We start from the raw sequence: 27,338 nt of genomic DNA on the forward strand, positions 1-27,338 counted from the left end.
GAGGCTTGCGGCTCGCTTTTATAGTTGTTGCCAATTCGTAATTATAAAAACGAGGCGCAAGACTCAAATTAATCATATCTCCTCTTTCCAATTTATCCATTTCCGTGGACAATCTGTGCGTCAATTAGAGATACATTACTGTATTTGGCGGTCTAGGAGATTCTGTGTCTCCAAAAGTTTATCAATTATCACGTATCCCGGGTCACAAACACCTGCTTCACCCTATAAGACCCTGCCATCGCACAAACCTCGGACCCAGTGCCCGTGATTTCTAGCCCAACAAGAATTCGCTGGAACGATCTCCCGCCTACTATCACGTGTTCTCTTTACGAAAACTTTTCGCCACAGTTGTCCGCGCTATGCCGCCTGGAATACCGAGCAGCTCGCGGGCAGCTCCAACGGAGAGCCGGTGACGCCAGGGGACGTCTCCGGCGGTATTGGTCTTGTCCGCGGCCTTCAAGGCGGTGTCGCGGCGGCGAGGTGAGGCGCTCGTTCGAACGCGGCTACGTGTCGTACACGCGTTCACGTCGTCCCACGGTTCACGGAGGGCGAGGGTTGGTACATGCATCGAGCGGGAGATGCGTTCTGCGAGGGTGGAAAGGAGAGAGAGAGAGGAGCAGAGGCTGCTGCCTACCTCCTTCGGGGTTGAACTCGTGGCGCGGCATGGCGCTATGTGACATGACGCGACATGGCGCGACGGGACGCGACGCGAAGCGGCGTGCCACGCCGTGGCTTCACGTTCGAGCGGGACCAACACAACAGCGGCAAACCGAGAGAATTGGGTGGTGGGCGGGAGTGCGTGGGGAGGGAGCACCATGGAAGAGGTTTGCGTACGATGGGTGGTCTCAGGGTTCGCGGAACGAAGAGAGTCGGCCCGAGGCCGGAGGACAGAGAGACACAGGTGGGAGCGGAACAGAGAGAAAGAGAGAGAGAGAGGGAGAGAGAGAAAGAGAGGAGAGGGACGCTGGATGGCGGCGGCGCGATGGTGGGGTGCTAGGTGTAGAGTAAACGGGGAACGGTCGGCCAGGTGAGAATCAGAGGGGACGAAGACGGAGCGCCGCTGGAGAGCGCAGGTTTGCGAGAGAGGAGAGGAGAGGAGAGACGAGTCGGCGAGGATGGACATCGGGGAAACGGAGAGAAAAGAAGCTTCCGTGGAAAACAGGCGTAGCGGACGCACCACCGGCTGGCGCCAAGAGCGAACTTTTGTTACGACACCGCCTTCTATTCGCGATACTTCTTTCTCCAGTCTGGCTGGCAGCGGCGGTGCGATCTCCTCTCCGCTGCCTACCACCTCCACCGCCCACCATCATCGCCGCCGTCGCTGCCGCCGTCACCGCCGCCGCCGCGACCACCACCACCGCCGGTAGTAGCGGCGACCACCGCCGCCACCTCCACTATCTTCCACTGTAGCCTCCACCGGTGCTCCCGCGAAAGCGGAATAGAGACGGAGAGCGCGTGCGAGAGAGGGAGAGAGCGGTCGACTGGGAGCGTAGAACGACGGTAGCGTTCCTCAGACGAGTTCTCGTCGGCGTAGCGCAAAGGTGGAACGGAAAACTACTCTGTCGGCTGGTTCGTGGTCCTCGTGGTCGCGGGTGTGAGCGAGACCAAAGCGGGCAGAGAGCAGGCGCGTCGCGACGAGGCAAGGCGAGGCGAGGCGAGGCGAGGCGAGGCGAGGCGAGGCGAGGCGAGGCGAGGTGAAGCGAAACGAGGCGCGTTTGTGACGTGCGGGGGCGGAACGAAGCGAGACACGGCTGCGAACCAAGCCGAGCCGGACGCACACACCACAACGAAAACAGGAAGAAAGGCGGAAGGACGATCGAAGGCGAGGATCGAGGAATAGGGGAGACGAGATCGAGGGAAAGAGACACCGTGCGCGTGTGTACCACCGGTAGTGCTGGGCCGAGGGGTGAGAGAGAAAGAGAAAGAGAGAGAGAGAGAGAGAGAGAGAGAGAGGACCAGTGTGCCTGTTCAGATGATAGGTGTCTCCCGGTGGAGGCGCTCCAGTCGGCCGGCCGCGATCCGTTTGATCGAGATTTTCCGCGCCGCTGCGGCCAGGAGACGCGTGTCGTCGCAGCCGCAGCCGCAGCCGCCTCCGTCCCCGTGCTCGAAGGCGTTGTCGTCCCCGAACACGACGACCGAAACGATTGCCGTAAGATCGCCGCGATCGCTGGGTCATCGATGGCTGATCGACTGCCACGATGCTCGCCCCGTCTCTCGACGGTCTCGCCGTTGGTCGTCAACGACCGACATCAGTGATCCGGAGTGAAGGATGATGCGTCAGAACGACGGAACGCACCGCGTCAGTTAACGGTTCGTTCCTCTAACCGCGAGGTATCTCTCTTTCTGTCCTTCTTCTTCTTCGACTCTTTCCCTCACTCTCTCTCTCTCACTCTCACTCTCTCTCTCCTCTCTTTCTCTCTTACTCTCTCTCTCTCTCTCTCTCTCTCTTTCTGGGAACTTGAACCTTGAATTCCAAAGAATACGAGAGGGTAACGTGACGCGGTCTCTTTCGAGAGATAGGAAGAGAAACGTGCGAGGTGCGGGTGGGCGAGGGGGCCGGAGCGAGACGGGTAGTGCGCGGGCGAAGGGCGGACGAAGGTGTAAACGATAAAGTCCCGGAACACAGGGCCTATCGGGGTGGTAGAAATAGAGAGAGAGAGAAAGGGGGGGAAGCGAGAGAGAGAGAAAGAGAGAGAGAGGGGGTGAAACGGATTCCCCGAGGGGGTGGGTTGAGAAAGGAGCGGAAGAGAGGGAGAGAAAGAGAGAAAAGAGACAGCAGCCATTTTGATAGGCGGCTATGTGTTGAGCGGTGCTGCCGCTACTGACTGCGCTGCTGGTGCTGCCTCTCGGCGTCGTCGCTGATCGTCCGGTGTTTCGCGTGTCACAGTGATCGTTTTTGGTAGTGCTCGTGTGCTGGTTCCTCGTGGTGGATCTCGTGTCGGTGTATAATACCGTCCGGTGTAGCTGGTGCCGAAGACGCACGGTTCAGGACAGAAGGCGGAGAAGGTGGAAAGAGAGAAAGGGGAACAGAGATATACGTAGGGAGGAGGGAAGACGGTGTGGAGGTCCAAGAAGCGGAGGACAAGGTAGCCGAGAGCAGCCGAAAGGAGCTAGGAGCACGGCAGAACGCGAACGCGACACGGGGTTGGGTCTGTGGAGGGTGGCGGAGAGGAGGAACAGGCGGAGGAGGAGAAGACGAAGAAAGACGGGGGAACGAGGAGGGAGAAGCTGATAGAGGAGGCGCAGGTGGAGGCGGAGGAGGAGGAGAAAGGAAGAAGAGGTGGAGGAGGAGGAGGAGCAGAGAAACAAGCGAACGAGGAACGAGTAGGAGAATAGAGTGGAGAGGAGTGGAGAGGAAGCATCGTCGGGTGCGTGTTGTGCGGGGGTGCACCGCTCTCCGGGGGCATGGGGCTCGGGAGGGGGATCCGCCCCCTCTCGTAACCGCCGCGAAGCGCCAAGATTTCCCGCACCGAGTTCATCGAGAAATGGGGGCTGACCCCTGTCCTCAAACCGAGGCAGGACCTACGCCCCCACCGGAATGGTGCGGAGGAACACGGCGACACGAGGTACGGATCCACTACCACTAGTCATCATCTCTCCGAGTCTTCTCTAACTCTCTCTCTCTCCCTCTTTCTCTCTCTCTCTCTGTTACTCTCTCTCTATTTTTATCTTTGTCTGTTCTTTATAACTTATCTGATAACGGTAAACCGTCGGAGGTTGTCTTTTTGCATGCGTTGTCACGGGACACTTGCTTGTTGTTTCTACTTTTACGTACTACTACTACTACTACTACTACTACTACTACTACTACTACTACTACTACTACAACACAACAACTACTACTACTACTACTACTGCTGCTACTATTACTACTACTATTACTACTACTACTACTGCTACTACTACTACTAACTACTACTATTACTACTACTACTACTACTACTGCTACTACTATTACTACTACTACTACTACTGCTACTACTATTACTACTACTACTATTACTACTACTACTACTGCTCCTACTACTACTACTACTACTACTACTACTACTACTACTACTACTACTACTACTACTACTACTACTACTACTACTACTGCTACTACTATTACTACTACTACTATTACTACTACTACTACTACTACTGCGAACGACTGCCGCCGCCACTACCAGGCAACTTGGACACATCTTTTGACCCCGATCTAGCGTAGTGGAGTTTAGACTGACACGGTTTCATGTCGTACGTGATTTCTTTCAGTTCTTACGCCTCGCGAAGCCTCTTAGCGATAGCTAGCCGACGCTGCTGGTAGCCCGCAGCCGCTGCATTTAGAACACCGAGCCAGAACAATCTAACGTAGTCTTGCAAACGCTTAGGCTAAGTCCTTAGACCGGCTTCGGACCGGTTCTAGACTGTACCGACGCGATTCACCATTTACCTATAGGCGATTTAGCCTTTGAAAGATTTAAAAGGAAATTTCAAATTTGGTACGGGGCTCCTTTTGAATATATCGCACAGATAACGAAGGATCTAATCGATTGACCAGAAAACAGAAACGCGTTGGTATCGTAGCCAATATGATTTATCTAGATGGACAAAACTTAGATAATTAAAGTTAGTCTCTCCTGTAGAGATTGTACGGTATTCGGAATGTATTTTAATTACCTCTTGCAAAGTGTTTTATCTTCAGGTGAGTTGGAAATAGGGCAAGTGTGAACGCCACTCTGTTACCAGCTGTTATCTATCGCGGTTGTCTGCCATGGTCGAGCTAAATAGTATAGACCTGTCTCGGGCTCAGGAAAGAGTCTTCTGTTTCAGACCCTTCGGGCGAGAAACATAACACATTGGTCATCCATTCCGTGAATAATCCCGATGGAAATATTTATTGACTTAAACATTCTTGAAGAATGGAAAACAACGGTATGCTATAACTGTTCTCCATGTTTCTCTGTTTCGATAAGAATCTCAAAGAAGCATTCACTACCCGGTATAGTGATCTACCGGTCCAAAAGTATCTGTTTGCCAATTCAGCCTGCATTTTACAAACTTAGAAATTGCACCAGTTGGTTCTGACTTCGATCGAAACGAAACGAAACGTTTTACGGTTCCGTCGAACTGCCCGACACCGACACAAACAATTCATATTGTATTAGCTAGCAGGAAAGAATGGAGAAACGGAGGCAGGTCTCGATCCGGCCGCATTTTCTCCATCAACGTCGCATCCATTCCTGTTTGCGGTTCGCGTCTCGCTTCCATTTACTTCCACGCATGCTCCAACCCATGTACAATGAACAAGAACAATGGCAGAGAGGCGAACGGATGACCAGCGATCCGGAAGAGCACCCCGCGCCGTAACGATCTTAGGTTCGCGGAGACCGTCGACATTCGCTCTTTTACCCCGCACCTTCGTCTCTGTCGATTTCCGGCAACCCCCGCCGGAACCCCTCGATTCCCCGTTCCGCCCGACCAATTTTTCCAACCCTCCCCTCACTACCCCGATATCGTCGCTCCTCTCGACAGCGAAGGGTAATTGCGCAAGTGGCTCCGAAGCTCGTCGTTAACCTCGAAATCTGCGGAGATCGAGCTCACACCTCGGACGTCGCCTTAGACTATATTCCGTATCTCTCCAGTCGCGCTAGGATCCTTCGAAAAATTCCATCGAAATTTATTAGAATAGTTTGTCCAGGTACGTAGCTTCGGCATAGAAAAACGAAACGTCCTGAGAACGTTAATAACAATGTTTCACTAAAAAGTAACAGCGACACTTCCTAATTTTCCTTTAGCTTGCGAACAAGAATGGACAATTTGGAACGAGGAGATACGATTTTTATAATTGTTGACAATCGGGAACTATAAAAATGAGCTGCGAGGCTCGAATAATCGTATCTCTTTCGAAATTGTCCATTTTGCTTTACAAGCTGAAGGGAAATTCGGGAGAATTTACTGTGTATGGACCTTGACACATCCCCTTGAAAACTATACCAGAAATTGCGTCTCCTACTCTGTATCATTTTCATTCTTAGCTTATTCAGGCACATGTACCAATCAGAAAAACGATTACCTTTAGACCGACCATGAATAGAAACACGTTCCCCTAAAGTCTCGATTTGAATCTTCGTCCTCCACTGTGTCATTGTTATCGTCCGCTCTTGTCTTTAATAAATACGAGCGCTTATTGAGTCGCGCGTGCAATGAACAGAAACAGCATTAAAAATTGATGAACCTCTGAGAAATTCCAAGAGACCGCAGACATTAATTTCGGCCGAGTCGACCACCGCTGTTCAATGCCGGACGTTTCCCGCGGAAGTTGTACTGTATCCGGAGTTATGCGTGGAACGCGGTCGGTTGTTTTTCTCGCGGAAAATCCGGGAAAGGTTGCGCGGCCATGCGGATTCCGCTCGAGCCGCTCGAATATTACGAGATTGTCCGGGAGCGAGCTGGAACGCGAGAAACGAGGATCGCCAGCGTCTGCGGCGAGCATCCGCGCGAACAACGCTGCCCATGGTATGGGCCACGGGCTCTGGAATGGCCGGTCGTATTTTTAGAGCCGCTCCGAGACTCGATCATCCACGGCACGACTATTAGCGTAATTGCTCCAGAGCGGCGCGTGTCTCGCCCTCCAAGCCGGAAGCGGCGCGATTCCTCCTGCGACCGGAAGCCGAAGCGGTCGGCGATGGCTTTCGAACCAGTCCCTTAACGCCACCGTTTTACGAATCCCCCGAGTTTGCTACCCCGAAGTATCCATCGCATCCAAAAACAGCTCAACTTCAGATTAGATTGTCTCCAAAGTGCTCGACTATTTCTTTGCGTCGATCAACATAGTTTAGAAAATCTAAACTACTAAAAAAGTGTCTCAGAAACCTTTCGAATTTTGCCAGGCATTTTTCTCAATCAAATTCTTCTTTAGCAAACACAATAATGGTCCATAGTATTCCCAGAAGCTACATGTTATGTGCTTAGATAAAGTAGCCTAATATGAGATCTATTTCTTTCTTGAATCATAATATTTTATTAAAAACTCGCGGACCTATCGTTAACATTTTAGAGTAAAGGCTTGCACAAAACGAATATTTGCTTCATAATTTTCTTCATAATTACTACCATCTCTCTCTCTCTCTCTCTCTCTCTCTCTCTCTCTCTCTCTCTCCCTCCTAGCGGTCTTTTTGGAATTGTCCTTTCTGATTTAGCATTCTAATAAAAACTTCCAAAGATTTCATATTTGGAAACAATAACATATCAAATATTTAGGAATTTTTATGAAAACTCTAATGATATATCACTAGTAAATCTTAAACTTCATTGAGTGCACGTAATTGTACAATCGCCATTTTTAAGGCATTTGTAACATAATCGATATAAACAACGTATTTTACAAATATAGTTGCCCACGATGTTAGTCCGATCTGGACGCCAACAAAAAAAACGAAACAACGGAAGCTTCGAGTTACTACGCAATAAAGAATATTAGGCAACTTTAGCCTAGTTTCTGCCGCTGGAAACATCAACGAATCCGTTACATAAATCACACAAATGCATGCGACACAGAAACACACCGTCGCGTCCGTATCAATCGAAGAAGGAGCTTCGAAATCGAGCCAAAAAGGATTGGCAGACAACGAATGCCGAAGCGGGACACTTTTTGCCGGGAGAAATGGCACGATCGACTAAACAGGAGAAAAGCAATTAAAAAGAAATTGAGAGTAAGGCGAGGGAAGCCAAGAAATGGAGCCGTTGCGAGGGTTTGCCACGATCACGGAGACCTTCGAGATTTTGCGAGAATGGACCGCGCTGCGGCTGCTTGTAGAGAATCGATTGTCCGCGAATGATTAACGAGCCGTCCTAACGAGGAGCGTTGTTCATTGGCCGTTTCGGCGACCGGCCTGGAACCACGATTGTTCGCATAAATATTTATGGACGTAATATCCGGAGTGGCGCGGTCGCGGGCCGACGATTTTCTGCCGATGATGCTTTGGAACGCGAGTCGCGGCGGTGCACACTTTCGCGAAATAATTGGGAGGATTTCGGAGGGATTGCAATTAGTCGCGCGCCCGCGCGCGTTTCCGCGCCGTCCGTTGTGGAAGAAAATGCGGCGGGACGCTCCGGTAAATTGTTATTAAATTCCTTAATAACCGAACGCGCCGGCGAAGATCGAACAGATCTAACAAAATTTAGTGCCTTGCTTGTTATTTAAACGAGGACGCGAGATCGCAGATATTCGAACCGTAAAAAGCAATTGTTTATTCGAGATTCGATGCGGTTGCGGCAGATCGTTGAACTCTGCGAAGCTCTGTGCAGATTCGCGGAGTTTCGAGTCATAAAACAATTAACGTTTATTTGAGATGTACCAAGATTAGACGGAAATAGAAAAGGAGCGGGCGCTTCGTTCGCGCCTGGATTCGTCGAATCGCTCGAACCTTGGCTAGGAACTTTGTTCGAATCAGTTAAAAAGGGTTCGAAAGTTAATAGGGAACGGGCTGACAGAAGTTCTAATAGAGAGCGCACGGACAATAGAAACGAAGTTAGTTGGCCAGACGTGTCGCCGGTACCACTGACAAGCCCTTCGCACGAAAATAAAACGACCGGGAACGGGGAACGCGAGCAGTTTGCATGCGGAACACGGTTGCATAACGATCTAAACCCGGCGAAACAAGCTTTCTCGGCTTTTAAAGTTTCGCGTTCGATCGAATGGAAATCGGCGGTGGTTCCATCGGCTGAAGGCAACGGAAATTGGAATCGAGGAAGACGTCGCTCAGAGGCTGGCCGTAAAAACGACGCCTCTTCTTCCTGTAACGAGCGTAACCCAACATTTTGGACAAATACAGCCAACATGTATTTTCAATTTGTTTTTTTTCTAAATCGTTCGATTACCTGATGTAGCAATCGACAAATATATTTTCAAAGATAGAAAGTTCGGCATTGCGATCTCTCTCGATAAGCGCCTCGCGAAACTATAATTCGTATTTGAAATCGAAACATAATTTGCAACTTACGCCGACGACACGCGTACAGTATCCGGGTCCGCTCCATCACCTGGCGAAATTAAATTTCCAACTACGTAATTAGTTTTCGAAATTGGTCGAAAAACCGCAGGAACTTGGTGTTAACAGTTCGCGCGTTCCTTTCGCTTCAACCATTATTCAAACCCGTTTCCGTACTTATAATGTAACACCGAACTACGTCGACTTGTTCGGCAGAATCCGCGGAACATCCTCGCGCGAGTTAGAACCGCAGCTCCGGATTCGCGCGATGTTTTCGAAGTCGAAAAACTGCGCTCGCTCTTCGAGATTGATTCGATGAAAAATCGCACATGGAAACGGATAAAAAATTCGCCGACACGCATTCGGCCCGCGAGAGTCTATCGGAAACGCCTACTCGGAGCTATTGGCGCGAGTTTCCCGACGAATGGCCGCGGGCCAAACGATCCCCCTCAACAGCGAAACAGATCGGATCGAGTCGTTGCCAAATTCCCGAAGTACAATAACTCCTACGCGCGCGATTCGTGAATCACGGATCACCGGTGATCCGTGCAGAAATCCCGTCGACCCCGCGCGTCGAATTATTCCTTCGCGTTCCCCTCGGCACCGCATTTTATCCCAAACAATACGCCCACGCATGCAGGCCGCTGTAAACCCGGGACCCCGGAATAGTTTTCAGGCCGATCCGAGCGGGAGGAAGAATGCAACGCGATACACGTCTCCACGTGTTTGCTCGAGAAAAACGCTGGAGAAGTTTGCCGGGCTGAGTCGCCGTCGAGACTCTTGCGACTCGATCCGCTGGCAGATGTAATCAAACCGGACCGTGTGATCGAGTGCTTCCACGGTAATAATGATCGATATCTCCCCAATGCAAACGCCTCCGCGGTAACGCGAACGTGTCACGTGCGGCAGTGACAATTGCAATTTCCGATTCGACGGTGGAAAGTGTTTTAATTATGAAGCTGCGACCCTCTTTTCGATCTTCGTTCATCCAGCGCGCCGTTTCGACTGCTTCTTCGTTATTTCTGATCGGTGTACAGTAATGTCTCTCTAATCGACGCTCGGATTGTCCACGAAAGTGGATAATTTGGGAAGAGGAGATACGGTCATTCGATTCTTGTGGTTCAATTTTTATAGTCACGAATTGTGAACAGCTATAAAAACGAGCTGCAAGGCTCGAATAATCGTATCTGCTCTTCCCGAATTGTCCATTTTTGTGCAGAATCTGAGCGTCAGTTACGGAGACATTACTGTATTCTTGTTCCGTTCAGCGATCCGAATTTTAAGGATTACCATAAAACTTGTAGGTCTCCAACAATCGAGATGAATTTTTATGCTTAATAAAGTTATGCTTAATGAAGTTAGCTGTGGCGATCTCTTCGAAAAGTGTGTACATAAATTGTATAGCAAAAAGTAAACGGTGACGAGTATATCACCTAACCCAGACACTGTATACAGTTTCGACATAATAATTATTTATATCTTGTCGTTTGCTCGTTCCATTTCGTCTTGGCCACCAAATATTCAAAACTTCTTATGAATACATTTTAGTTCTCGCTAAAATTGCAATTTGAACGATACATCTTCACTGCATGGCGAGTATACTCGTCAAAAGCGGCTAACTGGTTAATAAAGAAATTGCGAGCAGAATAAACGATGTCATATATGTATACAGGGTGTCCCAAAAATGACTCGCAATTCGAGAATGGGAGATTCCTGAGGTAATTTGAAGTAAGTTTGTCCTTGGCGAAAATTCAATCCGCGGCTTCGTTTACGAGTTATTAACGAAAAAGAGTGACCAATGACAGGTGAGATGTGCTGGCGCAAGGCGGCCGAGCCAATGAGCGGAACCGGGCTTCGTGCGCTCATTGGCTCGGTCGCCAAGCGCTAGGCGAGCTCGCCTCTCATTGGTCAGAGTTTTTCGTTAATAATTCGTAAACGAAGCCACGGGTTGAATTTTCGCTAAGGAAAAAGTTACTTCAAATGATCCCAGGAACTTCTCATTTCCGGTTTGCGAGACATTTTTGGGACATCCTGTACACACAGAGAGACGTACATGTAACCAACAGAAATCATGTACGGTAAATTCTTCCTAATTCAGCTTGTGAACAAAAATGGATAATTTAGGAAGAAGAGATACGATTATTTGAGCCTCGCGGATCATTTTTACAGTTACCGATTGTCAACAATTATAAAAACGAGATGCAAATTTCGAATAATCTCTTTTCCAAAATTATTAACTCTTGTTTACAAGCTGAAGAAAAATTAGGGAAAAATTACAGTTTTGCCAAGATCGAGCGACGAACGATTGATCGATAAGCGGCTAATGATAATCGATATAATATCGATATAATAATCGATATAATAATATCGATATAATAATCGATATAATAATGCTGATCGATAAGATGGCTCATACTACGTGAGAGCGGAGATCAGAGTCGGACAACAATTCGTATCTGCGAAATACGCGAAGACCGGCGGAAATCGGCTGATACGATTATCACTGCAGCAACGAAAGGAAACGAAGCGGAACGAAACGCGTGCAGAGATCCACTTGCGCAAACGAGACCGGCGCAACTCGAGTGTCGTGCGGAGGAAAAAGTCGTAGAGTGCCGGGTGGTTTATATGAAAGGAGCTGGAGCATCGCACGACCATCGACGGCGAAACCCACACACGCGGTCGAAACGCACGACGCCCGGCGTCCCGACGCGACGCGTCGCTGCAGGTTCTCACCTGCGAGAGTCTCGGCTTTTTTTCTCTCATGTCCGCAATTCGCTCGATTCTCTGCTGCGTGTGTGCGTGCAGGCTCGCGTGCACTCGTAACCGAGCGTTCTCGAGCTTCTGGAGAACGCTCTTCTCTCTCTCTCTCTCTCTCTCTCTCTCTCTCTCTTTCTCTCTTCCTTTCTCTCTCTTTCTTGCTCTTATTGTGCGAGAACTCGACTCGAGACTGCAGCCTCTGTGGAGCGCACGACCCGGCAATTAATTGGAATGAGGTTTAGGGTCTGGTTAGGGTAGAGAGCCGAAGGTAACGCGGGCATGGATCTTGGCCGATTCAATCGCAAATGGAACGTTACACAAGATGTCTCGGTATAAGTGCCGGCCAGTGTGGTTGCTGAGTGGTGCATGCTAATGGCAGAATTTGCTTTGCTAGTCTCCGACCGGCGATTCTTCGACCGGCTGTCAAGGTCCCGGCGATGTTCTTCTTTGATACGCGCGTTCCGCTCATTTCGCGAAGCCAGCTATCTACACTTCGTCCCAATTGCTTAACTTATTCCACCGAGTACGAGCAACCGCATCGATACGCTCGATTGGACAGTTTCTACGACCTGGGTCATTGTTAATCCTTTGCGCTCGAAGCTATTTTCTCTATAAACGTAAAATAACATCTCTGACATACAGCATTTTCATTTTATACGGCAAAATGTATTTTATGCATACGTTGTTGAGCTTTGTAACTCAACAGTTACACTTTCAGCAATCTTTTTATATCTAAATTTTGTTAATGTAAAAATTACCTTAGAACGTGACATAGCAAATTTTAGCGGTGCCACAGAGTCGCCACGCGAGTGCAAAGGGTTAATAACACGCACGATTTTCAGTAGAACCGGGAGGGAAGTGATTCTGCGAAAATAAGACAAATCCTATAATATAATAATATATATAAATTAAATAATATAATAATAATATAATATAATAATCCTATAATATATAAACATAAATACTATTTTGTCGTTCAAGGCTGTGTTGTCGAGGAAAAATTAGCTTCGCGGTCTCGGGATTTTCGGTTTCGTTCTAAAGTGAGAAATCAAAGGTAATGAAGTCGGGCGAGCAAGCGTCGCGACGCCGCACGCGTGCACACGCGGTGGTAATGACACGAAACGGAACGAGTCCGGAAATTTAAATATCGCGCATGCAAAATCCGTCCGCCGCGAAGGATCGATCGGCTCGGAGTCCGCGCTTGCTTGTTCGTTTTGCGAGGCCGTGTTCCCCGGCGCCACGCGATCGTCGTTATAATTCACAATTATTCGACGGCGGGGCGGCAGCCCCAACCCTGCGTTCCGCTTCCGAACAAAACAGTCGTTTTGTATCGAGACCTCCCTTTGACGAACTCCCGCTGCCACTGCCAGGGAATTCAGGTATCCCATTCTTCCGCAATGGAAACGCCAGACCAGTAACCTGACCGTTCTCGCAGTGGAGAGAACAGAAATCGAATTCAGAGATATTTATTGCGGCCCAGCTTCTCCCGGCCTTTGATCGCCGATTCGGTATGCCGACTCGCGGAGACCATCGCGGGTTTCTTGTCAGTCGGACGGGGCATTAATTAGCGAGGGTCGAGTGCCCTCGACGGGATCGAGCAATTAAAAATGAAATTAAGTTCGACTCCGTCGCGAATTAAGTCGCCCGGTCTTGGAGCAATTTTTAGCATCCGCGCAGGTCAGGTTAATACGTCGTCGCTTCCGCACCGGATGTTGTCGATAGACTGCTGATCTATAAATGAGAACGCGTTATTTACGGGAAAATAGTTGAAATCCCGGAATAAAGCGCAGAACCGTGAAATTCCACTGAATTCCATTTAACGATATCCGTTGAAAATGAACGAAGATTCTAAGTCCGCGCCGCGCTGACGTTAATCAGACTGGCCTGTCTCGTAAAGATGACGAGACCAAATTTATCTGGGGCTCGGGCGACTTTTATTACGGCACACGCTCGTCCCTGGAATTTTCATAATTGCAACAGGAAAAAAGGTCCGAGATCAGTCACCGACGACGGTAAGCGAGGCTAACGACTCGCTTCGAATTCTTGAATCGCGCGGCAAGATTGATCGGCAGCCACGTTCCGCGGATTTTCTCTTGATATACCTATGTATAGGCTCGATTGTGCCTAAGGGTTGTGACGGGCGTCCTGAATATTTCCATTAAACGTCTCTCTCCGTGAAAACGCCCAACAGAGCAAAACATCCGCGGGGTTATCGGGATCGCTTCCGGAATGACGTGTCACATGCAAGTCCGGTGACGCGAGAAAAAATTTGCAACGCCGAACTTTCCCGATCCTCTCGGGACCACTCGACGCGACGAGGAGAGAGAACGCGCGCTGTCGACGGAAACGACGACCGCTGGCAGGGCAGAGAGGGTTGCCGGGGAGGCGGGGAGGGTCGTTCCACCCCTTCGAGCCAGAACGTTTGAATTAATGACGAGCCCAGGCGTCGACCACCCTGCCCTCGCACCTGGAACTTCTCAAGAAGAAGCCGATGCTAGAACCCTGGCTGTTTAGGGCCTGGACCCCGGAGCACTCTGCTCTCGTCAGCAGTCCGGAATTTAGGGATATTTCCTAGATCTGCGAAGAATGTCGAAATGAAAGTTTTACTTGAACGTAGCGGGGGAATTAATCTCCTTAATTGGATAGCCTTCATTTGAGGCGTTGTAAATCTTTCCTAGCTAGCTTGTTATTGTTCGTACTGGCTAATGAAAAGTATCATTTCCGGTCGCCGTCAATTCAGAGAAAGTATTAAGCCAGAACGATGGCAGCTCAAACAGACGAGCTCTGTTGTCAGGTGAAATGCAGCGGACGCATCGACTGCGAATCTTTGTGCATTCATGGCACTCGTAGCGAGAAATGAGGAGTTCCTGAAGCCCAATGGAAGCCCAGTTCCGCTCATAGGCTCGGTCGCCTCGCGCCAGCTAATCTCGCCTCTCATTGGTCACTGTTTTCCATTAATAACTCGTAAAGAAAAAGCCGCGAATTGCATTATCGGTAACAATAAAGTTACTTCAAATGACCTCAGGAAATCCTCATTTCCAGCTTGTACAATAAATTTGGGACACCCTGTATATTTGTGAAACACAGATAAACGTATACGTTGACAGACATTGGTGACATCTCTACTATACTTTGCCCGTAACAAATTTTCTAGTTGGTAAATTAACTTTATTCGCCATCCTGTCTTTTATCTAACGAGAATTGGGATTTGCATAAAGATCCACAGCCTATTAATGACTGAGAAAAGGTGCCGTTTCTCACGGTCGCAAAATGTGTATTTAGATGAAAATGTTAACAGTAAATATTCAACAGAATGCCCAGGGAACAATACTGTAATGTGCACAAAAATGGACAATTTGGGAAGAGGTGATACGATTCTTCGAGTCATGCAGCTCGTTTTTATTATCGTTGACAATTCGTAACTATAAAAATGAACTGCATGGATCGAATAATCGTATCTCCTCTTCTTAAATTGTCCATTTTTATGGGCAATCTGAGCGTCAATTAGAGAGACATCACCTTATAAACCGGTTCCTCTCAGGTGAACTACCGACAATTGTTCGTAGGTCGTAAAGAGCCGACTTTCTGACAAGATGTCACGAAAATCTTCGATCCAGCTGCCCATGTGACCGGTAGGGTCAGAGGCAACCGTGCCTCGGGGATGCATGCAACGTCAGCTCCCCGGCGTCGTTCCTCCCCCGCGTTCCTGTCGCTGATCTCTCCTAATGTGGGTCAACTCTGTACTGGATTATGCTCGAGCGCGAATGCACGCGCACGATTTCCGAAACGAGGTCTCTCGCTGCTCGAGTGCCGAGGACAGCCACCGCGGTCGTCTTCTGTTCTCTGTACACTTTGTGCCGCGAAACATTCTGGGACAATGGGGCGAACTTTGGGTCCGTCGATAGTGGACAGCTGCGGGCAGACTGCGGAGCGTTCTTTAACTAGCGGCTAGTGTGCCTGGGGTCTCTATCAAATATTAATGTAAGATCAGATCTGCCAAGCGTTTAGGGACTAGGGTTTATCAAGCGTTTAGGATCTAGGGTCTAACGACTGTCTGAAATCTGGGATCCGTCAAGTCTAGGATCCTTAAAATATTTTAGAATCTGCAAAGAATTTGAGACCCAGAATTCGTAACAATTGGGACTACCAAGCCGCTACCAGCCGCTTAGGCTCTAGAAGCTATTAATTATTTGGGATCTAGGGCCCACCGAGTGTCTAAAGCCTATAATCTTGAAAATATTTAGGATCTAACAATAACTAGAGCCTAGAGACCGCCGTATGTTCAGTTACTAGATATTACTAATTATTTGGGATCCAAGGTCTACCAATTAGATCTGGGGACCACCAAGTGTCTAAAGCCCCTATGATCTTGAAAATATTTAGGATCTAACAATAACTAGAGCCTAGAGTCCGCCGTATGTTCAGTTTCTAGATATTACTAATTATTTGGGATCCAAGGTCTACCAATCAGATCTAGGGCCCACCAAGTGTCTAAAGCCTATGATCTTTAAAATATTTAGGATCTAACAATAACTAGAGTCTAGAGACCGCCGTATGTTCAGTTACTAGATATTACTAATTATTTGGGATCCAAGGTCTACCAATTAGATCTGGGGACCACCAAGTGTCTAAAGTCCCTATGATCTTGAAAATATTTAGGATCTAACAATAACTAGAGCCTAGAGTCCGCCGCATGTTCAGTTTCTAGATACTATTAATTATTTGGGATCCAAGGTCTACCAATTAGATCCAGGGCCCACCAAGTGTCTAAAGCCTACGATCTTTAAAATATTTAGGATCTAACAATAACTAGAGCCTAGAGTCCGCCGTATGTTCAGTTTCTATATACTACTAATTATTTGGGATCCAAGGTCTACCAATTAGATCCAGGGCCCACCAAGTGTCTAAAGCCTACGATCTTGAAAATATTTAGGATCTAACAATAACTAGAGCCTAGAGTCCACCGTATGTTCAGTTTCTAGATACTACTAATTATTTGGGATCCAAGGTCTACCAATTACGAAGACCTAGAATCCACGGAGTCTAGCACCTTGAAAATATTTGTCGCCTAGGTACCGTCCAATATTTGAGATCTTCGCTCTACCGAGCATTTAGGATCCAGAAGATATCGAACCATTTGGTGTCTGAAATCTGCCAAGTGTTTCAGGGTCTTCAAAGTATTTGGACCGCAGGATCGACATACTATTTAAAGTTCAGAGTCTTGGAACCCTCTCGAAACTTCTGGAGTCCAGGAGTCCTTTCCAAATACTTGACAGTTCGAGTCTACCAAATATTGGCGGTCCGCAAGCCGTTCAAATAGAATGCTTGTGCCCGGGATCGTCCAAACATAACATTTTAAAACGGTATTAAAGCATTATTGCACGTTATCACACGGTCGAAAATGTCTCGGACCTACGCGAAGCTGAAGCTTCGAGAGCGGAACGTGTGCGGACTATAAAGCAATTAACCCGACGGATATGGTCATTATGGAGATTTCTGCCTCGGGAATATGCGGTTAAGTTCGCCAGTAGCATGCATTCACGTCGCACGGCAATTTTGGCAATTTTACAACGAGTAGTTGTAAATTTATTAAATTATACCGGTTAGACAGGTTGCAGCTTCCTAAATGGAGGCGTGGGCTAATCGCGTCGATAATTCTCGGTTGCTGTCCAAACTGAACCGAAGATTCTCCTTGACCATTGTTCCTCTTTCTTCCCTTTAACTTCATTATATTTTCGTGTACTATTTCGATTGTCATTCCTTTTGTATTAATCACTCCGCCGATGTATCGGTGATCAAGCCCTGTCGCACTTATCATAAGATTAATTGTTCGCTTCGGAAGAAATTATGCTTACCGTAGAGTTTGTCCGTCGAAATAAAATTCAAATAAATGGTTCGCACAGTCTAAACGAACTCTAATTAAGTACACCGCCCCTGTCGGATGAAGCTCATTATATTGGGTTGGCAACTAAGTAATTGCCGATTTCAGTTATAGATGTCTCTCACTCCCATTTTTATGATATCCGTAAATGTTATATTATAAAATTATTATTATTATTATTATGTTATTTTTTATTATATTATATATAATATTATTATTATATTATATATAATATTATTATTATATTATATATAATATTATTATTATTATTATATATAATATTATTATCATTATTATATATAATATTATTATCATTACCCGTGAATGTTAGCAACTGGACAAATTGAATGCAGCGGTCGAGGAAAAGCGACCAGAATTGGTCAATCGTAAAGGTGTCATTTTCCAGCAGGACAATGCTAGGCCGCACACGTCTTTGTCCACTCGGCAAAAATTCATGGATATTGGTTGGGAATTGATGTTACACCCACCATATAGCCCCGATCTCGCGCCATCGGATCACCACTTATTTCGATCCCTGGACAACTCCCTTCGTGGTAAAACTTTTAACGACGATGACGCTGTAAAATCTCACTTAACTCAGTTTTTGGCCGAAAAGGATCAGACTTTCTACGAGCGTGGAATTTTCAAGTTGTCGGAGAGATGGCAAAAGGTCATCGAACAAAATGGAAAATACATTACAGATTAAACTTCGTTCCAAGTAAAAAGAAATTTTTTATTTCATTGAACAAATCGGCGATTACTTAGTTGCCAACCCAATAGTTAGAGACGTTGTCGCAAGACAAAGAATCAAGATAAGCCGCTATTAAATATAGTCTCGTCTAGTCTCGCTATCACTTTCGTGTCCGCTCTAGAATTCCGGGCGCGGACGAGGGTGGTGGAAAGCAGGCGCGAAAGATTGATGTCGGAAGGGAAGTGGATCTTCGATGTAATTTATCTTCTCCCTCCCCGGAGCCACGAAAAAATAAAACAGCCGGCCACAGCGGAATGAATTCGCTGGCGCACGCATTTTCACGTCGGAAACACGCTGCTCTGAAACACCCCGGAAGCTCGGTCTTTCGCCGAGCTGGAGGATATCGCTTGAATATTCTAACACAGAGCACTCGCGTGTATCGTGTATTTGCTTGACACGTTGACTCCGCTGTTTGCTGGGTAATTAATAAACGGAAGCCGCCGTTCCGGTGTTCCGCGGGATTTTTTCTCATCGCCGCGGCATAAATTCCCGGGGAACGTCCCGCTTTTACCGCGGTACCTGGAACAAGCATTAAGGAACACCGTCTTTTCCGGCCGCCCCGTTTTTCTCTATGCATTATGCAGCCGCCTTTTAATGCGATCGTCGAACACGGCTCATTAATTCTTCGCGACGCATCTGCATTTTGTGCCTGTCGCATTAGCCCTCCGCCGGCGGACCTTTTCGACAGCCACACTGCACGCGACACTTGACACCGTTAACGGCTCTATTTATCTATATTTTAATCGAGCTCTTAACGATGCTTCCTCTTCCGGGGAGATTAATCTTTCTCTTGCTCCCGATGAAACTGCCGATATAGCTCGAAATAATCCGTGAAAAGCGAGCAGTTGAAAGACGATTTTTCAACACGAATCGAGACGACGTTGGGGCCGATTATGGCGAACTATATTCTCTACGAATTTGACGAAAGGTTTCCTTTACGATTGCGTTTCGCATCCCGCAATTTACATCTTTGCTGATCAGAACATCGTCGTCCATAATTTTTCAAGAAGGACGAGGAAATTTATGGTAATCGCATGCCTCCGCTCACTCGAATGTATGAATATTAACAACGACGAAATCGGATCTTGTTCGAAGTCTTGGTGATTATTGCACGGAGGATTGAAAATATGCTCTAACAATCACGTGAAACATCGTGTGCATTTATTGGCAGTGCACTTTCAGCCTGCTGTTGTTCAGAGGCTGACCCATAATCTATTGAAGCTAATCGAGCGAAACGCAGAACTAAATTAAACCAGACTAGAGCGAGGCATGCGAGGCGAAAGTTTGCGACCGCGCACGTTATAGAAAAGTTTCGAACGCAGATCGCGGCAAATTCTTGCTCGAATATTCCCGTTGTTCGTTAACAGACCACTCGACGCGAGTCTGTATTCTTGCAGCTGACGCGGCGTAATATCATTTTCCGCACTCATGGCAAACTAAATCTGGATTATGTCTCGATTAGCTATCTGTTTCGCGTGTTTTCGAATATCTTCGCGCGCTATAAATGCACAAAAATCCGCAATCCGCGCGGTCATTCGAAACTCGAACCTCGAAGAGCTTCTCGCCGATGCTCGACTCCCGGCGAGCACCGTTGCGATAGCGTTAGGCTGATTATTTAATGAGCTTTCGGCAGATTGTAGTCGCAAAGAGTAGCTTTCAATTTGACCGGATCATCTCGAACGAGCTCGGTAAGGAGGAGCAATATTTTGAACAGACTCGAAACAACTTCGAACTCTTCAAGGGTTCTGGAAAAAAGCGAGCTACTTCGACGTAGCACAGAATCGAGCAGACTTTTCTACCAGTACTCTAATCAGAATGAAGAAGGTTCGGCTACATTCATTTCTCTGCATTGTCTTCCAAACTTCTACCTTTACGAGGATTGTTTTATAAATGTATAATCCAGATACTTTTAAATAATTAGAAAAATAAAGCCGGAAATACAGGATGTCCCGAAAATGTCTCGCAATCCGGAAATGGGAGGCTCCTGACGTCATTTGAAGCGATTTTTTCCTTTGCGAAAATTTTCTCCGAGGCTTCATTTACGAGTTATTAACGAAAAACACTGACCAATAAGAGGCGAGCTCGGCTAGCACGCGGCGGCCCAGCCAACGAGTCCACGGAGCCCAGTTCCGCTCATTGGCTCGGCCGTCTCGCGCCAAATGATCTCGTCTCTGATTGGTCACTGTTTTTCGTTAATAACTCGTAAACGAAGCCGCGGATCGCATTTTCGCTAAGGAAAAAGTTGCTTCAAATGACCTCAGGAATTCCCTACTTTCGAATTGCGAGGCATTTTTGGGACACCCTGTAGAATGATTCGCGTTATACTATCTTCTGGCGCGAACATCGAGTATCGCTGACAAGATTAGACAATTCGTTGGCGCAGCTGATAAAGCCAAAGCGAGGTCAATTCCCGTTGATGCGCGCCTGCAGTCTAGTCATTATTCTATCGGGTGAATACAGTATTGGGAGCGGCTGGCTGCGGAGCATAATACATGTGGCCACCAATGTACACGTCGCTCTGCCAATTACGCCACGTATACATAACAAATATTGGTTATTGAATTATCTTCTGACCAGCGAGGTTTTCGAGGTGCGAAGGGCGAAGAATGACGAAGATGCCGTACGAAGTACGAATAGAGGCTTAACGACAGGTTCAGTTTGTTAGTCGCATTTCACGGAATTGACGCTGAAGCAACTATGCTCAAGGAGAAGCTGGATTAACCCCATCATGCGACCAGGCGTTAAAACTGATATTTTCTAGAAACATTCGAGCTTTTTGAACCGCGAGCGCGATACGGTAAACTCTCTCTCTAATTTTCCTTCAGTTTGTAAACGAAAATAGACAATTTGGAAATGGGGGATACGATTATTCGAGGATCACGGTTCATTTTTATAATTGTCAATTGATTGCGAGTGGTCGTTAATTGAAATTGATCGGATGCCAGTTGATTGACAACGAGTATAGAGGTGCAAGGCTCGAATAATCGTATCTCCTCTGGGAAGAGGAAAATTTGGGAAAATTGTACATTTTTGTTTACAAGCTGAATGTAAATTAGGGAGAATTTTCTGTATTTGCCCTTAATTGCTAAAATGTTTTTGTCAGCTTATTTTTAATCTCGCTTAACACTAGAACCGCGGAATCAATACAACTAATCATAGAAGCACTAGACTGATAGAAATCGGTCAAAACGATTGGTTTTTGACCTCGACGTAGTTACTAAGATCACGGAAACGTTTGTATACGAAATTTCTTAATCAATTTCTTTACTGAAACATATATTAGGAGGACCGGAAAGTAATGTCGTTTCTGCGCATATTTATCTGTTTGAATTTAATTTAAACAAACGATGTAACTTTCTGGTTCCCCTAATATTTTAATTGAAATGATACGAAGATTGAATAAATCGAATCTTGTCATTGTCATAAAAGAGAGAGAGAGAGAGAGAGAGAGAGAGAGAGAGAGAGGGTGCATTCTATGATCGCGAATGTTCGTATAGAACTAAATAATTTACATCCACTGTAAACGAAATCGTGTAATTTTTAGTAATTCGACCTTTTCGAACAGTGTGGATGATACATGTCCTTAGCTCTCAAAATGTGTCCACTTGACTCTTTTACCTCAGTAGGAAATGATTCAATAAATTTCTTAATTCAAACATATATTACGATAAAAATGGCGAACAGTTTAACCGTTTGATACCAGATAGTTCTAAAAAAAATAGGATCGAAAAGCGTCAAAGAGCGCAATAGCGCTCCTTTGATTTTATGTCGAAAAAAGCCGAAGAGCGCAATAGCGCTCCTTCGATTATGCGTCGAGAAAAACCGTGAAACATAAAATAAAACGTTACGAATGAAAATATATATACTATTAATCTAGAATAGGTAACAACAAAATGCAAATTGCATTACTGACAGCGATGCGACGCGCGACGTATACATGCGTCCGAAAGACTGAGCACGTTTCGACGAATTTCGGGTGGGCCGTGAGTAGTCTGTTTCGGCCAAATGCCCTGGCTTTTCTCGACACAAAATCTGAAGAGCGCAAAAGTGGCTCGTGGCACGCAAACGGTTAAGAAAAATTCAGTCTTGCCGTTCTTATACAGCAACGCGCATCGATCGCTTATAATTATAATGCTCGGTAAATTTAGTCTTAGAACGGAGACAGATGCGTCCCATAATCGTAAATTCTCGTACAGAATAGTTTCCAAAAAAACGTTGACCTTTGCGAACCGTGACGATAACGCAAGCCCTCAGTTCTCGATATGTATTCACCTGACCTTTTCACCTTATCTCGAGCCTGTTTTGGGAGGCAGAGGTGTGCGCCGGGTCGCGAGAGGGTTAAAAGGCGGGATGAAAAGCATTCGAAGCCAATCCGGAGCGTCGTCGTGGGATTTTTCAAGGGGAACGAAATTTCTGACCCGGTTACGTCGGTCAGGGTGCCCCGGACACGCTTATGTAACGGCCGAGGAAAGGGCCATGCACCGTCGCCGAGATCGTAAGTTACCGTGGAATTTCGCCGGGAAAAATAAGATTCATCGCGGACGGGCCGCCGCCGCCGCCGCCGCGTTGTTGGCCCGCAAAACCTTCCCGACTCGAGTTCTATAGTGGCCGCGACGCTATATTCCATTAGCTGACGCCACGTAGAGAGGAGATGTATGCGGGTCAAGTCGCGGGTTACCGCAAAATTTTTCGGGCAAACGGAATTAACGACCCAGTTTCGCGGATCCGCAACGCGGATTTCTATCTACGACAATATTCCGTCGCCGATATAGGACGCACAGCCGCGCGGCGACTGTCTCTTCGAACTTCGCTTCTCGACGCGAAAACTTGCCGAAATTCTGCTACTTGGCTGGGCCGTAAATAGACTGCACGTCTCTGTGCAAAATAAAAATCCGAGTCAGTTGCAACCGACGCCGCTCGAACTCTTCCATGCGGTTCGCGCGATTTCGCTGTTTTATTGAACGATCGTCCGAATTAAAAGGAAGTTAACTGCTGGCAAAAATGTGGGTCTTCTTGCCGAATGAAAATAGCGGTTCCTTCGTTTTCGGATGGAGTAAATTGTATCTGCTTTTAACAAAAGTGTCTCTAATCGAAAATTATGATTTATTATGACACATTGTTGACCGGCAGTTTTACAGCGTCTGGCCATAAGAACACGTGACCTGTCATCAATGTGTCAAGCACCTTTACTCTACGATAAAAACTCGGGTGTCCGAGGTGATTAAGACACCGCGAGAACAGAGAAGTTGAACAGAATAGATGGTTAGATCTTTTCTTCACTGATTCGTACAAGATTCGTGTCGATTTGCATGCATTGTATTATTCATATATTAACCCTTTGCACTCGAAGCTATTTTAACTGTAAATCTAAAATAATGTTTCTGATTTATAGTATTTTCATTTTATATGACATTTAGATGCAACGGACCGCTTCATTTACGCAAGATTTGAATAATTTGCATCGGTGTAAACTTTGAAACACTGGGATCACGATTATTCGGACATCCGATGTTCTTTATTATCGCGTTGTTCGTGTAAATACGAACAAAACTATTTATTGTAGAAGTCGGTAAATATTTCATTTAGGATGAGAAATATCCTAGATTTATCCTAACATTATATGCATTTTATGCATGCGAAATTGAGTCTTGCGACTTACACAGTGGTTACACTTTTAACAATTTTTAAAAAATCTAAACTTTGTTAACATAAAAATTATCTTAGAACGTGATATCACAGTGGTGCCTCAGAGTCACCACTCGAGTGCAAAGGGTTAATTTAAGGTTCCGACAACAGAGATCCTACCTCATCGTTCCCGCGATTAATCCGGTTGAAAGTCAAAGAATCAACTGCCAATGAAAGCGTCGAGGTACGGCACTGTTCAAAATTGACCTAGCCACCGCGTTGCGAGGATTAACGTAACCGAGAAAGAAATCTTATGGCAATAAATTAACTCGAATAATCGATGTTCTTCTGCACATAGTTGGAGATTTGATTGTGTATGCATGCGAACCTCCAGCATGTCGCAGACGTCACTGCTCATATTCGAAAATCGATGCCGCTTTTATTGCCTTCTGTCCGGAAGTGATCTCTGTTCTGTTCATTCACGCGACACTGTTCAAGGAGAGTAGATTTCGTCAGATATCCGTAGACCAACGTGCAACGACGAGTTATGTCGTCTTCGACAGGGAAACCCGGCGACGAGTTCAAATTATCGACGTCCATTGATAGTGGGTCAGGAGTATTCTGCGTCCAGGTGTGTACACGTATCCAGCGGGCAGCGTGTGTACACCGGGTGTCCTCGATAATCCTGGTGCAACTATCAAGGAGACGATACCCGGCGGAGATGCTCTGTTCGAGAAAATTGAAATTGAACGTTCGACCGGCACGTGTCGGCCAACTAGTTCATTAGGTATTCGGTCCGTTTATGGCAAAAGCGTGCGCGCCAGGTGAACTTGTTTATCCTCGCGGGAACGGAAACGTTGTTTTACAGTTTCGAGCTATTTTTGCTCGGGCAACCCTCCATTCTCTGGCCGTGCAACGGTGGCACGTTGGGTTCGAATGGAAGATTAAAAAATTAAAGCCCTTTCGAATTAGATGCAACGATAGTTCTAGATGCAACGGACCGCTTCACTTGCGCAAGATTTGAACAATTTGCATTGGTGTAAACTTTGAGACACTGGGATCACGATTATTCGGGGACATCCGATGTTCTTTATTATCGCGTTGTTCGTGTAAATACGAACGAAACTATTTATTGTAGAAGTCGGTAAATATTTCATCTAGGATGAGAAATATCATAGATTTATCCTAACATCCTAGATCATCTGAAAAAACGGGGATAATTATAAAAAACACAGCAAGGAAAAGGCTAGACAAAATGTGGACTAGTGCACAAGCTGTCAATTGAAACAATATTATTATATATAATAATAATATTATTATTATTATTATATTATTATATATATAATAATAATATTATTATTATTATTATATTATTATATATTATATATAATAATATTATTATTATTATTATTATATTATTATATATTATATATAATATTATTATTATTATTATTATTATATTATTATATATTATATATAATAATATTATTATTAAAATAAACAATATTAACTTAATAGATTTCGTTATTAAAAATTGAAAATAATATGTACAATAGATTGTCGATATCAAACATTGCCTGAGAATAATTACGACTGCTAAGAAGATGATTAAATATTTAATCAAATCCATTGTAACCTTCACAATTAAAATGATAAACTTAATATAACAGTATTAAATGTCATTATAAATGAAGCAACTTCCTTTACAAACACTCGTGTCTCATAATCAACTAAATATCTGTCATTCCCTTTTTCTAAAAATCGAAACAAAATTTGATTCTTCCCTTATTAAAATCTAGGAATGAAAGTAAATGAAGACATGCAAAAGATCAAAATAGTTTCGTTCGATTAGGATAGATATTAAGAACGAAGAAGTGCTAATTAATCATCGGACAGCGGACCATTTGCACAACTATACTATTGACGATGTTTAGAAAAATTTCGAGCTTTATTCAGCAATTTTTCAAAACATATTTCTAAAGATACATACTTTTTGCAGACTTATTAACCTTTTTGTTGTTCCTAAGACAACAGCAATCAATTTTATTCAATTGCCGAAAGTTAATACTCTCGGTCAAAATTGACCTAGCCACCGCGTTGCGAGGATTAACGTAACCGAGAAAGAAATCTTATGGCAATAAATTAACTCAAATAATCGACGTTCTTCTGCACATAGTTAGAGATTTTATTGTGTATGCATGCGAACCTCCAGCATGTCGCAGACGTCACTGCTCAATATTCGAAAATCAATGCCGCTTTTATTGCCTTCTCTCCGGAAGTGATCTCCGTTCTGTTCATTCTTCTTCCTACGAAACAGCCTACGAAAAAGAGTAATTTGAACAGGCAACGCGTGCCCGCCGTTTTATCGAAACAATACTCGATCCGATGCATTGATCGCGACCAATTTGGGAATTCGAGGATAGCAGCGGAGTATGCGAGCCCAGCCCCGGCGGGGCCAAGACGCGGCGGAATTGGCTAGGAGCTCGCTGTGAAGGGTGTCAGCCTCTCTAATTGGCAACGCGATCAGACCTTCGACCGAGAACTAATTCCATTTACGCGGCTGTCGGAGGCCACGCGGGGAAACGGCACGCCGCGCCGCGCCGTGGAACTTTTGGCGGGACGAGTTTTCGGAATCGATTGCTGCGGTCTGCAGTGGCTGCCTCGTCGCTGCATAGCCGACCAGGAAAGCTAGGCCGATCGTTATCGAGCACGGTTTTCGAAATTTTCCGAGCCGTGCCCGAATTCCGGCGCGCCGGCCGCCTTGAATGCCACCGTCGAGAATTGGCTGGGCTCGCGCCGCCCCGCCCCGCCCCGCCTCGCCGCGAATCCGATTCGATGGAAAAATGGAAATACGTCTTCGATTGGATCCGCCGGGCAACAATCGGCCCGATTACACATTGTGCGCCGGACCACCGAGACGGGTCACCGTCTTCAGAATTCACCGTGCCACACACGTACTACCCGGGACGTTCATTGATTCCGCTGCATTTTCCGCATTCGCTCGGTCGCCGATGCAGCGGAATACTGAATCGACTGCGATAATTAGACTATACAGAAAGGCGTCACGGAATTCGGAACATCCTGAAATAATTACGAGAAAGATCACCGGCGACGGTTCAACCTTTTCCTCCTCATACCGGACGCGCCGCTCGTAATTACATACTTCAAACATTTTAGTTAGCATCCGCGATGCAACTCCGGAGGAATGCGAATTCTGAACGACTGTTCGCGTACCTGGAGGGGCGTGGACTGTTGTTCGTTAATCTCTTGGACAGATTTTTAATGGTACTTTATCAAAGGCACTTTATATTATATTCGGTGAAAAAACGTTTCATTTCGAATTCATCAT

The 27,338-nt window shown here is 46.1% G+C and overlaps 1 protein-coding gene across 15 annotated transcripts in view; it reads left to right on the plus strand.

Moving 5' to 3' along the window:
* shaker (potassium voltage-gated channel protein Shaker) overlaps nt 1-27,338 on the plus strand; it is a 489,510-nt gene that overhangs the window by 387,378 nt on the left and 74,794 nt on the right. Inside the window, exon 1 of one of the 15 annotated variants that reach the window (XM_033473899.2) lies at nt 3,980-4,239. The exons of the other annotated variants lie outside the window; for them this stretch is intronic. Within the exon in view, the coding sequence (XP_033329790.1) occupies nt 4,235-4,239 (5 nt within the window). The 5' untranslated portion in view covers nt 3,980-4,234. Of the gene's footprint in view, nt 1-3,979; nt 4,240-27,338 lie in introns of those variants that run through there. 15 annotated transcript variants of the gene reach the window in all.

Source organism: Megalopta genalis, chromosome 1, assembly GCF_051020955.1.
Source record: "Megalopta genalis isolate 19385.01 chromosome 1, iyMegGena1_principal, whole genome shotgun sequence".
Taxonomy (NCBI): Eukaryota; Metazoa; Arthropoda; class Insecta; order Hymenoptera; family Halictidae; genus Megalopta; species Megalopta genalis.